Genomic DNA, 15,141 nt, shown 5'->3' on the forward strand with positions numbered 1-15,141 from the left:
CAGCCAGCCAGACATTGGGCCCAACCCAAGCTAAATCTAACATCATTTAAGATTGTGCTACTGTTATGGGCCGACAAGACAAAACCTTTTTTGTTGGGCCAGCCAGTTTGCTGGCCCAACTCAACCTCAAATTACGATTGGGCCTCTCATTTAGGCCTGGCCCAATTCTTGGATTTAATATAAACTGCTAAAGCCCATACTATAACCAAATGCAAAAAACATGGGAAATAATACAATGGAAGATCATCTAGAAAGAGGGACAAAAGTGAAGGAATCATAAGGCTCTCCCAAAATATTTATGCAATGGAAAAAATGACGAGAACTATATATAGAAACAATTAGTACAAATAATAGTGACAATGTAAGGTTTGAGCAACACTATCTGCAACCTTTCAAAAGATAGGAAGAGGGGCTTGAGAAGCTTACAGCAGTCGAGGGTTTCTCCTTTGCAGTTTCCTTCCCAGGAGTCCCACATTCGCTGAAGTCAAGAACACGACACTCACTCTGCAGAAGTTCAAAATATTTTTTCAGATTATTTCTTCACATCCATCACGAGTAAATGCATAGCAAAATAATACCACTATACAAGCTGGGGGTCATATTTGATCAATCGTGTACCTACTCATCCTTGCATCATTAAAGAATCCAAAAGGAACAGCCAAAATCTATACGTGGGTTGTTACAATCTATTCACTGATTTGTCCAAGAATGATACATTTAACATCCCATTATAGTCTATGCACCTGACTTCTCTGAATCTTAAGCAGAGCATTTTATGTGAGCTCGAAAAGTAATATAACAAGAAGGTTTTACACGAAGAAATGAATAGTATGCGGACAGCCGGACATTGGTCTTAAATCTCTCCCACAACCACAAAAAAGAATCATTTCCCACTATTTGACCCAGTTACGAATTAAGATTAAGGGTAACTAGGCCTCTGCTCAATGGTGGGTTTAAACAACGATCCGTTGGCTAAAACTCTATATGGGACAGCAGGTATCCTGTATTCATTGTCAGGGCGAGTCTAGCATTTGGGTTAATTTATCCACTTATTGGCAAGGATATATGACTAAGCCCAAATCGGCACCCCGTTTCATCAGATCTATTATGTATTGGCGACCTCTAAAACAACAGTGATCAATCAAATGCATGGTGTTTACCTCAGAAGCACATAAAAGCAGTAGAAAACAATTTAAAAGAAGTAATAGAATCATACCAAAACATTTGAAGCCAAATGGGGCCTGTTCTCTGTCTCATTATGTAAAGTGTGATTCTCTTGGTTGAGATTCTGAATATTGGAGCATTTTCGCCTTAATATTGTTTCTGGAGTGTCATTTCCTAGTACCTCCAGGGCATCTGCATATGCAGCTGAAGTGTGCTCACTTAACTGTTTCATCAACCCGATGGCGTCGTAGCTTCTTTCGCCTGGACTCATAAGATACCCAATATCCTGGAAAGAAATTTCAAGTATTTTGGAAGATATCGTAAAATGGATTTTAGATACCACTGATAAGCAAATAAACAATGGTAAAAAAGAACATATCATACCTCAATTGTTATATCTGTATCAATCCTTGGGCCAGGAAGAAAAGAATTGATGAACCAAGGGGACTTCCACGCAGAAGGGGACTCAATACTTCTTTTGAACGGAGTTTCACTAAATCTAAAAGCAAATATCTTTAATCAATGGCAATAGAAAGTAATGAAAGAGAGGTGGAAAAAGAAACTAACATCAACCATGCACAACATAAGAAGTGAGAATCAGACACGAAGCAGCGTTACATGTATTAATAAGTATCGAGAGATGAGAAAAGAAATTCTTGAAATAAATGCAGCAGTGTCCAACAGATAAATCATCCATACAAATAGCAGCAAATCATAATGAAATAAAAAGTAACAGATTTTCTTTTCTGATAAGTAAAAAGCAACAGAATCTTACACGCTAGAGTTTTCATTCCCAGCATGGTTGACCATATTTTCTAATGGTAGAGATGGACGAACAGGATGTGCCAAGTTAACTGCTTTTGGGTGACTATCAAGATTCTTTCCCCAACCAGAAGGAGAGGAAACAACTAGACATGGATTTCCAGATGAAGACTCTGATGTCATAACTCGACTTGGTGTAGCTCCCAACCTCTTAGTACATTGGTTTCTTGTTGTTTGAGCACTGAAGCTAGATCGTTTTTCCACTTTAATTGAAACTTGGTCAGGAGAAACAATTAACAGATCTTTCATTTTATGGTCAGCAAGAACTCCACGTTGTTGCTTTATCTGCCAAAATTACAGAGAGTCACACCAAAAGTTTATAAAGAATAACCAATGAAACACATAGGAGTGAGTCCAAAAGTCCATACCCAGTGTTCGTGTGAAACCTACACCAAAAGGAGAAAACCAAAGAAAAGAACTTACAGTTTGGGAACCGGCCTCAGGATCAAGGTTAGTTTTAGTATCAGTATCAGTGATCCCTTGCTTTACATTATTTTTAGAATTACCACTCAAAAAATGCTTGTCTGATATTCTATCATCTGAGGTATCATCAGGACCATTCCTCTCAACAAGAACCCCACATTGCTGTTGTACCTGAAAACAGTATAGAGAGCCCCAGCAAAAAAAAATTTAGATGCAACTAATGTAAATACATAAGAATAAGCCCTATTGCATTTGTTATTTTCTTTCTGAAGCCAATACCCAAAAAAAAAAAACTCACACTTCGGAGACTAGTATCAGGATCAACGTTGTTTTTACCATCCCCTTGATTCATTTTCTCCTGAAACTGATCACTATTAAAGTCTTTGTCCGATACGCTAATAATTGATTTAGGAGAATGAGTTCTCTGGTTCTGGTTCTCTCGTCCAACTTCGAAAGCAGGATCCATATTTTCTTTTTCATCAATGGAAGCCACAGAGTTCCTTTTATGATTAGATGATAAGGACATTGGAGATTCTTTGTCAGTCCCACTATCATCAAACAAAACATCCAAACGAGAGAATTCTTTGCTCAAACTGGATGTCACGTCAATCTCCAGTTTCTTGTCTGCTCTTCTATCTGACAAAGGTGACAATAAATCGCGGTTTCGTTTCTTCAAAATGGATGGAGTTCCTGTGAAAGTTTTAGCAGCACTTTTCAACACAGCTTCAGGGCTACTATCCCGAGATGGTGAATCCCACAACCTAAATGGCGTGAAGCAGTTCATAGAGGACATCATCAACTGTCGAATACCCAGAGGACTGTACTCTTGCTGCATGTCACTTCCAGATTGTATGAGATCACAACTTAAAAAAGGAACATCCATGCTTGGAAAACGAGGAGGTTCATAACATAGAGCTCCTCCATCCTGCTGTTCTGTGAGCACACTGGGTTTTTCATCGACAGGAGGGCAAGTTTGCATTATATCTGATCCAGAACCAAATGAGTTCATAGGTACTAGTTTTGAAGATTCCCTTATCTCAAAAGTTTGCTCTTGCGGGCCAGAGTTATCTGCACCATCACCAGAAAGGGAGTTGGCAGAACCAGTGGTATATATAAAGCCATCGGTTTCTCCGGAAACGAACTCTTGCTCTTGAATTCCGAAAGGATGACCAATAAACTGATCGACTGCCCTAGCATATACAATTGCATCTTCACTCACTGCATGCAGTGAAGGAACAGAAAGAGAAGGTTGACAGCATGAAGTTTGAAGTACATCAGACCTTGAAGGATAGTATGAGTGTGAGACCAAAGTTCTGCTGCTTTCAGGTGATTGGAAATTTGATGGTTGGCAAAGTATTGAATCTGAACATCCAACCAAGTCAGCCAAACTTGAACCTTTGGTAAGATCTTCAGAGGGAAAACATCCATCATTCATTGCCCCTGAGAATAGGACCCTGCAACATTCATCGTCAGATATGAGCACATGCCCCTGTTTAGCATGAGTTGCAGCCATATTTTCCATGGAAGCAGGAGCTCTACGCCCTATTGACGTTTGTAAGGTAGCATTCAGCACTTTGTGGCTTGCATTAGTACCTGTACAATGACTTGGCAACCCTGATGATTCCTGCCTGAGTTCCAGTGAAGATATATTAGGCAATTCATGCATATTAAACTGGTGATCTCTACTTGCAGAACTCCCAGCGTTATCTGAGAGATTCTGCTGAAGAAAGCTGGAAGAGAAACCTCCTTCAAAAGGTATGTCCTGGGTATGAAAAGAGCCTGAACTGGAGCTATGCTCCTTTCGTAGTTGAGACTCTTCGGTCAACTGGAATTCCTCCTTTGTATGTATAACTGAATTTACTAAGTCTCCTGCGGACTGAGAGTACCCAACAACATTTGAATCCTGACTGCATTCAGATATTTCTTCGGGTTCCCTGCCAGATCTATGACTACTATCCTCGCCGCTACTCTGCATCCTAGAAGAAGATGCAGGCATGGATTGATGGTGATTTGTGCCAAGAGGCAGGGCTGGAAACTGATCCAATAGACCTGATGCCAAGTAAGACTCCAATTTTTTCTTTACAGAACTGTTCCAGTGATTTTTTATAGCATTGTCTCCCCTGTTGACCACAATAAGATTTTAATAAAAATCCAGATTCTCTATGACAAGTTCAATAACAAAAAATATTTAGGATATAGTCATTGTAAGTACATAGAGGAATTTCCAACAGCAGCAAAAATGAAATAATTCATGAATGAAGGTGAGGAACCAAAGAACATACAAAACCTCTAATAAGGTAAAATTGAAAATGGGATCCTTTATTTCAACAATCGTATATACCTTCCCGGCAAGAATTTGGTTAGTTCTGCCCATCTGTTCCCATAAATTTGATGGGCACGAATTAAAGCCAACTCCTCCTGCTGCGTCCATGCCTCTTTGTTGATGGCAGGATTAAGATGATTGTGCCACCTAAAATTAGTAAAATTAATTTAAGTGGAAACAAAGAATACAGTTCCAACAAATGTGCTGCAGAAACAAGTTTAAACAAAACTACTTAGAATAAAACCGTGAGCTATTACAACCTATTCTAGAAGTATATGTTTACCTTCTCAAATATCTTATGACAACAAGTACAAGTCAAACTAAATTTAAAAACCATAACATCATCAACCTAAAATCATACCTTTCTCGGCATTGCTTTCCAATACGTCCGGGTAAATGTCGTGCGATGGTTGACCACTTTTTTGGCCCATATTTGTGCACCAATTCAATAATTATTTCGTCCTCCTGTTCACATTTGATAATAGCAATCAGTGGCCTCGCATTACGTTTCTTGAATGATTAGTATCCATTCCCCAGTGATTAGTACAATTATGAAAATCCTGCTAGGAATTCACTTAACGCTCATAAATAACAGGAATTTTCACCTCTTTTGACCATGGGCCTTTTATGAGTTCTGGATTCAAAACCTTTTGCCACCTATGCAGGCACTGCACATCAGTCCTATCCTTGAAACACTCCGCTACAAACATCCATACAATTAGATAAGGCAAAAGCGAAGAAAAATCAATTGAAGCACCAAGAAAGGAGGTTGGCTCAGATATCCAATTGCAAGAGAGATGTATAACGAGGTTCACATGAGATAAGAGTACAAATATTGAGCCACAAAGATACATGGGAGAAAAAGGTCAATGCTAAGAAAGAAATTAAGGCACTATGCCAAGAGTGACAGGTTATGGCCCAGATAAAGCATATACGCACTTATCCGACCAAAGTAAAGTAGGAGCAATAACACAAAATGCTATCAATAATTAAGCAAATTGACAATCTCCTAAAACTCATGTTCACTGTTCTATCAATTCAATATTGACAAATGCAAGCTAGACTGGCAGTGATTCATCCATTTCATTAACTCAGAAAAGAGGAATGATTTCATGCAGTGGAAGAACTCTATTTCCAGTAGAAGATATGGTATGTCTTTTAAAAAACAAGAAACAAAAAGGTCCATTGCCAGCTCAATTTTCCCATGCGAAAAAGGAGATGGCCGGTCAAAGAAGAAAGTTTGAATACCTCAAATGGAAACAACAAGAAAATAAAAATAGAGCAATTGAGAAAATAAAACTTAAAAGTGAGTGTAGTGTGACCTATCTATGGTATGTCAGGTAGCTGGCATACCTATTTTCTTCCAGTTCTTCCCTTTGAAACTCTGGACGGCTTTACGCAAAATCTCATCCTAAAAACAAAGAGCAATGTCTTTTACATTTGCATAGAAAAGAGCAACAAGATAAAAGATAAGCAAGCAAACTGTACTGAAAACCATTCTGTACCACAGACAAATCAAAATTCATGATCTCATTATAAAATGTTCTTCCTGAGTGTAGGATTAAAGCAACATTATGTAATGTCACTAGAAGGTAGAAAACTTTTTATCACAAAAAGGAAAGAATCTGAATGCAAAGATCTAGATAATGTTTACACTCTATAGTGCAAATTGATGTAGGAGTTGCAATTATAAATACAGTTCGGAGCCTATGTTTCTAAACTTGTAGACTTGTAGTACCATATTTGTGGTACTTCTATAAGCGGTTTAGAGCATATATGAATAAATGGCCCTGGTGCCCTATTATCTCTTGTTGAAAAAAGGGCACTTAGCTAGAGCCTAGTGCCATACTAGTATGACAAGTTTTATCTGGTCTATTGATCTGACCAGTTTTATTTAGCCTTCTGCTCTTTCGTTGAGCATCGTAATATGAGGGCAATACACAAGTAATTCATTGAAATACCACCAAAAATGTGTACACCTGAAGAAGAAAAGAGAAACACTTATAATATGGGAATGACGAGTTGTAAACAGCAGAAAACTAAAGCACTTACTTCTTCAGCTGTCCATTGTCCCTTAGTAGAACGCCTTGTAGGGCCACTAGTCCTCCTTCAGGAGAGTTTAACACATAATGTCATTCTCAATGTAGTTGTTCATCCCATTTCAAATGAAAGAAAATATTGGCCAAATAGTAAACATGAAAATTATATTTGAAAGGTTGGGGAAACATAAGTGGAGAGAAGAGGGAGAGAGAGATTTTCTAAACCAATCAATATGGGACTAGAGCCTGCCGAAAACTAGCAGCTTCTAAGAATGCGTCTTATCACATAACTTCTCTAAATTTTGCAATGCACTCCCGCAAGAAGATGAATATGAATAACTTATTAAATAAGAAAAATAGGAAGTAAGCAAGTATTTTCTAGCAGCTCATCTGATGATATCAAATTTCCAATTAAAATCAGGATCCCCAAATGTCTTTCAGAAATTACCCATGTAGAGGTCGCATCTTCTGAATGCCATCACTGCACCCGTCTGACGGAGTAGAAGTTATCATGTCACTGTCCATTGTTCGATTGACAAATAAAGCTGCATAACCCAATGCCCACTAGATAGCGATTCTCTCCAGAATATGATCTCCAAATCATTATAAACCTCCCTAACAAGTAACAAGAGTATCCTTCCAAGGCACAGGCTAAACAAGCACAAAGCAAAGCAATTCAGATTGTCGTAAACATAGTGTAAAAGAAAATAAAACCAAAACTAAGCTGTTTAGGTGACTTAAGTTTCTTATTACATTACGGAATAAGTACCAAGTTTACCCAAAAAGGAAAAACATATCCAGAGCATACAGAACAGCCCAACAGTATTGCAAATACTTTATCCACACAAGCGCAGATATGTTACCAGCTATGACCATATTGATGTACTCATATACATGAAAAATATAAGACAGAAAGGATGAGTATTGTCATCTATCAGGTAGAAGAAATGTCTGGCTATGCACAAAATTATATAGCAGATGCTTGTCTTCTTTCTTTTTTGTTTGTTTTGGGTTGAGGTTGCGGTTGGGGGAGTACTTAGTAGAACTGTAGAGGACAACACAAGTCCTCTTGATTTCAAGTCATGTTTATGAATTAAATTGGGAAGGAAGAGTAATATATATATGTGGGGGAAAATGCCATGATCAGGGGACAGGGATGTTCAAACAATTACAAGAGGATGAAATGCATCGAGTTGGAGTGAACATATGGTGGGCAGGAAGAGTACTACATATACATGAGGGAAAATGCCACGATCAGGGATTTTCAAACAATTACAAATGATGAAATGCATCAAGTTGGGTGAACATATGGTAACCTAAACAATCCGAGAATAAATCAGCAGATTGTAACACAGTAACTCTTGAAAATTTTGAAGTAATAGGGGAACATCATATCAATTGACTGTGTATAGAGAAAAACAGCTCTAGCCTACAGTTTCTTGAAAAATTAACTATAATTTTCTCGAACAAAGATAAGAGACAAAAATTCATGAATTCTCCAACTATATAAGAACTAAAGGAAAGGACAACAATCCACTAATGCAAACAACATACTAGGGATTAGAATTCAAAATCTACAAAAATCAGTCACAAAGTATTCACCAAACTATCAAATTCATTCAACATATCATGAAAAGAATTTTCAAATTCCACCAAGTAAATTCAGAATGACCGACCAAGTCATCCTAGGAATGCAAATTTAAAACGAAGAAGTACAAACCCAACCAAAAACGAAATTTAATACCACAAATGAAATCGAGCTAGAATTAATCACCAAGATCGACAAGAGAAATTTCAAATTTAGCAAACAGAACCCTAAAACACTGACCGAACTGAGCTTCAAAATGCGAATTGAAAATCTGCGAGAGAGAAACGATGCCGCAATCACAACGGTACGCATTTGCAGATCCAAATTTCGAAGTAGAGTCAGAAGAGACTGAGGGATCTGCAAATACCCCTTCGAATTCAATCCAGAAAAAAGCTTTAAGCGAAAGAGAGAGAAATAGAGAGAATGAAACGGTCTAAAGAGCTATTCAAACATAAAGGGGCGCACAATGTATTTTCAAACCCTATGGTTAAAGTTCGAGCATCTTCGGCGATAGACGGTCAAGATCCTCGCTCATGGAAATTATGCCGTCCTTTTCTAGTGAGCTTAAATGGTCTTATTTTTTGAAAAGCTCAACGGCCATATTTTTTTCTTTTCTTTTCTTTTCCTTTTTAAATTGAATAATGAATACATGTGTATAATCTAGGTATTTGGAATTACAAATGTGACAATTATACTTGAACAAAAAATACGGGGATTCCATTTATTGAGATCCTAGTCATTCCAATAAATGATGTAAGTGTAAAGGCGCACAATAAGATCATTACCTAGAATGACTATGATCCTTATCACTTCTAATACTTGAACGTTGAATCATAAATTTGACATCATGCATAATTAGTTTGGTAATCTTTTGGATTTTTATAATTTTTTGTTGGATTTGATGGGCATTAGCATGATCAGAAAGAGCTATTTTTTATTTTCAAATAATCCAACCACTACATTTTTTTTTTGATAAATTTTTTGTTGGATTTGATGGACATTAGCATGATCAAAAAGAGGTATTTTTTATTTTCAAGTAATCCAACCACTACATTTTTTTTTAAAACAGGGGTTTGGGGGAGGTAGGATTCGAACCCACGACATAATGGGTGGGTGATCCTTTACATGTAATGTGATTGTCGTTCAACAAACGGCTCATTTGCCACTACATTTTTTTAAAATTTATAAACAATCCAACCACCACATAATTCAAATTTTCAACTAATAATATTAGTCAAAATATACCATATGTATCATGATTAAAAATAATGAAATTTTTTTTTTTTTATCATTCAAAAGTAAATGCAATACAATAGTGAATATAAATTTTTTTTACTGCGTTTTCCTACTTATATGAATCAAAGGGAATGACTGAAACTCAATTGAAAAAAAAAAAAAAAAAAAAAACCTTCCGTCATTATTGTTGTATTTGTTTTGTTTAACATGGGCATTGAAATTGGTTTCCAACTAAGAACTTGGCCCAACAATACTATAGGGTGTCTGTTTGGTGTACAATTTTGCATAGCATTAATGCTGGTGTACACGAAACAACAATTTGGTGACCTGAATTCCCGGTGAGCATAGTAATGCTTTTTTATAAGGTAAAATACGTTTCCCCCTTCTAGTTACAAATTCCCATCTAGTTTGGTAGAAATCACTTGCTCTAAACGGTGAGTTGAATAGGCCAACAGTAGATTCAAGCTAGAGACCGCCAAAAAGCCAACTGTAATCCATTAAAGGAATCATTTGGTTCTAGATTGCACCTACATTTGTCCTTCTATATGATGTGTTTCTAGCATGTTGGAAAATATAATTACATATATCAGACGAGCAATTGCCGACAACACCCAACGGTGGATTTCGAGTTGAGATTAGGGGTGGCAAAAAATAAATTGATTCCAGGTCAATTTTAGATCGGATAACATCAAGTGTTTACAAAATATTTATATATTCGAACCCTAACCCGAATTAAATTTCAGACATATTTAATTGATCAAACCCATATTAGTTTAAATCCGAATAAATAAATCAAACAATAACTTAATCTAAATAAGATGCGGACAAATAAACCGAATAAAATTTATACATTTAGACCCAAATCCATTTTAAATCGTACAAAAAGCTTGTGTTTGAACCTAAATTTCAGACATATTATTTATGTCCAAACTTGATTTAATTCGAGTCGGACAAATTCGATCATCCAAACCGGATATAATTTTGCCACCCCTAATTAAGGTACTGCCAAAAAGTCAATTCCACGTACATTCATATATAGCAAATATAAATAAATTATAAAAAAAGTCGAAATCATTCCAAAAATAAAAACTGAAATCATTCAGCTAACATTTTTTGAATCTTATGAATAATAAAGTACAGTTCACAAAAGTAACCAGGAGATCAAGCAGGCATAGGCCTTCATGCATATTCTCCAATTGTGCTGCACAAAAATTGATCTCAAAACTGAGTCATGTTCACTACACTCATTCTGCTCCAACCTTTTGAGCTTTATTCGAGCGGCCTGATGAAGAATCATTTTCTCTAGCGCGGCGGCGATTTTGGCCATATTTCCCTCCCCTGCTGGGATTTCTTCCCCTGGAGAAACAAATGACAAAAGAAGAAAACTTGAAGAGTCAGTTTGACGATACCATTTAGCTAAGAATACTGAACAATGGGATTTGTAAGTGAAAAACTGTTAAAATCAAAGTGAAGTAGAAAATAGAGTGAGACAAACCTCCCTCGGTTGCCCTTGAATCCCTGCCGGACTCTGCTCCAGTATTCCTTTTCAGCCTCACCTGAGAGGCAAACATGTAGCAAAACAAAACTCAAAACACTGCAACAGAACCTGTATGGGGATCCTAGGATGTCAGCAGAGGGGCATACAAACACAACTTGATAGATTATTCAAGCCATAGGCAAGACAAAATGATTGTTCAGCGTGTAACAACCTACACATCACTAATATAAGTCACACTAGCTATTTATTTGCCGAACTCTAGATACCCTAAAATAAACCAACAAATGAAACAAGTGCATTAAATGGAATTCTCAAGAGCGAGCAATCATAAATGTCCCTTTTATAGGTCGAGCAGGACCCTTCAGTCCATCCCTCAGCCAACCCAAACCAAATAAAAAAAAAGTCTTTTGTCATGCGGAACAACCAGACCCTATCCGACATTCCCACCCTTTTGCTATAAAGTAGAGCTCAAAGCCTGATTTAAAACACACCGGCAAAATAAAGAAAAGGGAAGATTTCTGCCTACCAGTTACTGGCTCTAAAGTGGCAACAAAATTCTTCACAACAAGGCCTCCTTCAGATAGGACAGCAGCTGCACGAGCTTTCTGTGCTTCTTCAGCTTGTTCAAATCTGATGTAACCTGACTCTGCTCCCATCGAGAAATCAACAAACTATGGCATGGGGAAAAATCATGTCAGAATGAGACTCGCAAAGGCTGCATCAACCCCTTTTGAGACCAATTAATGGAGGGGCAAATCCCAAGCTCCCCAGCTCATATGACCATGAAATAGACATATGGAAGTGCCAACAAGAACACCTTGGCATCTTATGATGGCATCAACTTTTCAAGTTGAAAATTCATGATTAAAGATGCTAAAAAATACACATAATCTATGACTAAATCTGTATACTCTGTTTAGATTCAGCAAGATATCAACACTAAAAGCAACCAAATGAAGTAAAAAGTTGGAGCAGTGTACCTTGATAGTGCCATACTTCTGAAAAACTTCCCTAATATCCTCGCGTAAAACCACATCCTTGTTGTCTTTATAAGATTTTGCAGTTGGTTTTTCAACTTTCTCTTCACTCTTTTCCTTGAGGACTTCAGGCAATTTATCTCCCTCTTCACCCTCAACTCCTTTATTTTCTGAGCCATTTTCTTCGTCTACCTCCTTATTCTCTGTAATATTGTCAGTAGGGTTTTCTTCACCAGCTTTGGCATTTTCAGAAAACTCATCATTATTCTTACTAGTAGAGATTTCTGAAGAATTCATATCTCCGTCTATTTTGCAACCATTTGCACTTTCTTTGACGGAGTCATGAGTACCATTATGCGCCATAGAGTCCGAAGCTACCAAGCTTTTCAACGTAAATGCGACAACTACGCCCTTTGGGTAGCCACAAACATCAGGACTGGAGATAATTGGTAATAGGTTATGATACATTTAATAAAATGGCGCATTTAAAAAATGCATCAAATTAACAACTTACTTGGCATCTGCATCTGAATTGTGGTCAGGATTTGACCCTGCAGGATTAGAAATTTCCAATTTCTCTGATAGTTCGGCTCTTTCTGCATCAAAATCCTTCCTGGATGGGAAATTTTAAAAAACATAGAGATGTGTATATATCAAACCCTTGAACACAAACACACACAATAAACACAAACTACTTAACTAAAATAAAGGTACAAAGATAGCGTATTTCTAGATCATTAATATCTTAATCTCATAGATATTGCACGATACAGCATCACCTATTATTCTAAAATAAAATAAGTAAATAACTCTATCAGAGAGTACAACTGGAGTTAAAAAAAACCAGACAATCACTATCAGAGAAGATTCGCCACCCATTAATTTTTTTTGAATAAATACATCTTTATATCCAACCATCGAAAATGACTATAATGGCACCAATAGCACATCAATTAAGAATGCTACAGGTTGTGCAATCAAATATGAAATTCAAGAATCCAGGAACTGCCATTGAGAGGTGTAAAAGGATCTACTAATATATATGCGCAACCAACCATTTTTTGTTTTCAAGCAATGGTCTTTATGTTACAATTAACAGAGAGCAAATGTGATCCATATACCAAATGATGTACACATATGATAAATTTCATCGTTCTCAGACTTTGAACAAAGTTAAATATATGAAAAACACTCATTAACAAATATAATGAAATCAACGGACAGAATAGAGGCTTACTTTGGCTTTAACACCAGCTGAACTCCTGCAAGAGCTAAACTTAGCTTCAAAACCTTCTCAGCTTCTTCTTCTGTCGAGAACTCAATCAGAGCAGTGCCACAAAATACTCTTCTGTCAGCTACGTGACGAGGCATCCTCACACTGTTAACCTGGATAGCAAAAAAAGACCTATCACTAATCTAGACCCACAAAAAAATGCAATAAATACTACGATAAGTCGACAACTACACAAGTACAGTGCTGCAAGATATAGTCCACCATCCAGTTGGCTCTGGGGGCTCAATTAAAATAGCTTTGAAAGTTTAGTACAAAATGCTAACCATTAACAAACAGAATTTGGAGTGTATGAAAGAACACGAATACCTTGGCATATTGACCAAAAAAATTCTCCAAATCTTCCCTCTTAGCTTGATACTCGAGTGGAGATGCAGCAATTGTTCTGTTGTCCAACTGCTCCATCAACTCTTCTGGTTTCAGTAGGGCATTAATCCTCCCTACTTTCTTTCCTAGAAAATGCAATCAGAGATATAATTCAATAAAATACATTACGTTCTTTCAACGACACATATTAGGCTCCTAAAAAGAAACAGAAAATTAAGGGCTTGCTTGGATTGAAAAATGGAGAGAGAGTTATGTGAGGGGGAGGTATGGGAGGGAGAGTCCCATTACTCACCCTTACTTGGATAGAGGGTAGAGTGAATTACAAAATGTTGAGTTGGAGAGTTAAGTGAGGGGAACTTTCCTCATCCTTCAACCCACTTAACTCTCCCTATTACAATCCAAGGTGAAGTTATCCCTCCCTCCTTAACCCTCCTCACTTAACTCTCCAAAACATCCATCCAAGCAAGCCATAAAGTAATCACTAAAAACACTCACCATCTTCAGAGACTTTCAGAAAAGTCGATTTCCTAAGAGTTTCAGCAACGGCTTTCACAACATCTCCAGGCACCTCTTCGGGTTTCACATTGGCCAATTTTAGATGATTCTTCATACGACTAAATGAGCATATCAAAGCCAAACTAACCACTAGTTCAATTGTCAAGATCAACAACAATATGGTCATATGGACACAAAACAAACCGTTGGCAACAAAAAAAAACCATAATCTGAACCAAACTCAGAACACACATATATGCATATATATTAAGGATACTGCCATCCTCGCTCTCACTAATCGTCCTTTTCATGAAATTGTCCGTTGGTAGATTGCTATCACCGAAGTAAAACTCTACCTGTTATTAAAAAAAAAAAAAACGGTGTAGGTTAAGAGGAAATAAACAACAAAGTCAGCGTGTTTTGGCCGATTAAACACAGAAACTTCAGTGTAGCAACTGACCTGTCTAAGGACTTCCTTCGTTGTTTCCTCGTCCAAGGAAGGCGACGCCATTATTGTATCGACAGGAGAGCAGTGCGAGAGAGGGGAAAAATTAGGGTTTTAAGATATTTTTGGGTTTAGGCTTATAACTTTACGTTTTGTTCTCAGTTCACTCACCCTCGCCAGTAAAGAGGTGGTACTCAATTTAATTAAAATAAGGATGCTTACTTTTAAGCCGTTGATATAGAGCACTTCAATCTCGGCCATTGGTTATATTATTAGAGATGATCCTCCGCCATTTTCCGCCAAAAAAAGGGCCCAACCCACGGCATCGTGGTCCAACAAGTGTACGTAGGAGATATACTGTACAGTTCAGGCCACTGGCCACAACAACATCGCCCATGGGCCGTTCACTACCCAGCTGACTTTACCTGGTGGCGGAGCACTTTGCAATCGAGCTCATCATTATTGTTCCAGCTAGGCTGAGAACGATTGATTACAATCAATTTTTTTTCCTTG

The 15,141-nt window shown here is 37.3% G+C and overlaps 2 protein-coding genes across 3 annotated transcripts; both read right to left on the bottom strand.

The window, feature by feature from the left end:
* Nucleotides 1-234: 234 nt before the first annotated feature.
* LOC119992581 (transcription factor MYB3R-1-like) lies at nucleotides 235-8,822 on the bottom strand. Its single transcript, XM_038839354.1, has 13 exons — nucleotides 8,600-8,822; nucleotides 7,220-7,422; nucleotides 6,785-6,839; nucleotides 6,086-6,143; nucleotides 5,338-5,432; nucleotides 5,094-5,197; nucleotides 4,751-4,879; nucleotides 2,708-4,529; nucleotides 2,410-2,580; nucleotides 1,940-2,271; nucleotides 1,549-1,663; nucleotides 1,217-1,450; nucleotides 235-504 (listed from the first exon to the last, which is right to left on the bottom strand). Exons 2-13 carry the CDS (start codon nucleotides 7,294-7,296, stop codon nucleotides 379-381), a joined length of 3,318 nt encoding a protein of 1,105 aa, XP_038695282.1. The 5' UTR covers nucleotides 7,297-7,422; nucleotides 8,600-8,822; the 3' UTR covers nucleotides 235-378.
* A 1,752-nt stretch (nucleotides 8,823-10,574) lies between these two features.
* On the bottom strand, nucleotides 10,575-14,804 carry LOC119993225 (la protein 1-like). Of its 2 annotated transcripts, XM_038840246.1 has the most exons (10): nucleotides 14,644-14,804; nucleotides 14,461-14,539; nucleotides 14,184-14,333; nucleotides 13,671-13,813; nucleotides 13,308-13,456; nucleotides 12,585-12,683; nucleotides 12,074-12,506; nucleotides 11,620-11,764; nucleotides 11,091-11,151; nucleotides 10,575-10,951 (listed from the first exon to the last, which is right to left on the bottom strand). In XM_038840246.1, exons 1-10 carry the CDS (start codon nucleotides 14,692-14,694, stop codon nucleotides 10,840-10,842), a joined length of 1,422 nt encoding a protein of 473 aa, XP_038696174.1. In that variant the 5' UTR covers nucleotides 14,695-14,804; the 3' UTR covers nucleotides 10,575-10,839. The 2 variants fall into 2 exon arrangements, with proteins under 2 accessions (XP_038696174.1, XP_038696175.1); XM_038840247.1 differs by lacking the exon at nucleotides 10,575-10,951 and having other exon boundaries at nucleotides 11,110-11,201.
* Between the last annotated feature and the right edge of the window lie 337 nt (nucleotides 14,805-15,141).

The sequence above is a fragment of the Tripterygium wilfordii genome, chromosome 23, assembly GCF_013401445.1.
Source record: "Tripterygium wilfordii isolate XIE 37 chromosome 23, ASM1340144v1, whole genome shotgun sequence".
Lineage (NCBI taxonomy): Eukaryota > Viridiplantae > Streptophyta > Magnoliopsida > Celastrales > Celastraceae > Tripterygium > Tripterygium wilfordii.

Coding starts and splice junctions, on each gene's coding strand:
- LOC119992581 (XM_038839354.1), bottom strand. CDS start 7,296: ATGGACAGTGACATGATAACTTCTACTCCGTCAGACGGGTGCAGTGAT. Junction 6,840..7,219: donor AAGATGCGACCTCTACATGG/GTAATTTCTGAA, acceptor ACTCTCCTGAAG/GAGGACTAGTGGCCCTACAA. Junction 4,880..5,093: donor GGAAAGCAATGCCGAGAAAG/GTATGATTTTAG, acceptor TACTAATTTTAG/GTGGCACAATCATCTTAATC.
- LOC119993225 (XM_038840246.1), bottom strand. CDS start 14,694: ATGGCGTCGCCTTCCTTGGACGAGGAAACAACGAAGGAAGTCCTTAGA. Junction 11,765..12,073: donor AGAAGTATGGCACTATCAAG/GTACACTGCTCC, acceptor CCCATGCCATAG/TTTGTTGATTTCTCGATGGG. Junction 11,152..11,619: donor CACTTTAGAGCCAGTAACTG/GTAGGCAGAAAT, acceptor TTTGCCTCTCAG/GTGAGGCTGAAAAGGAATAC.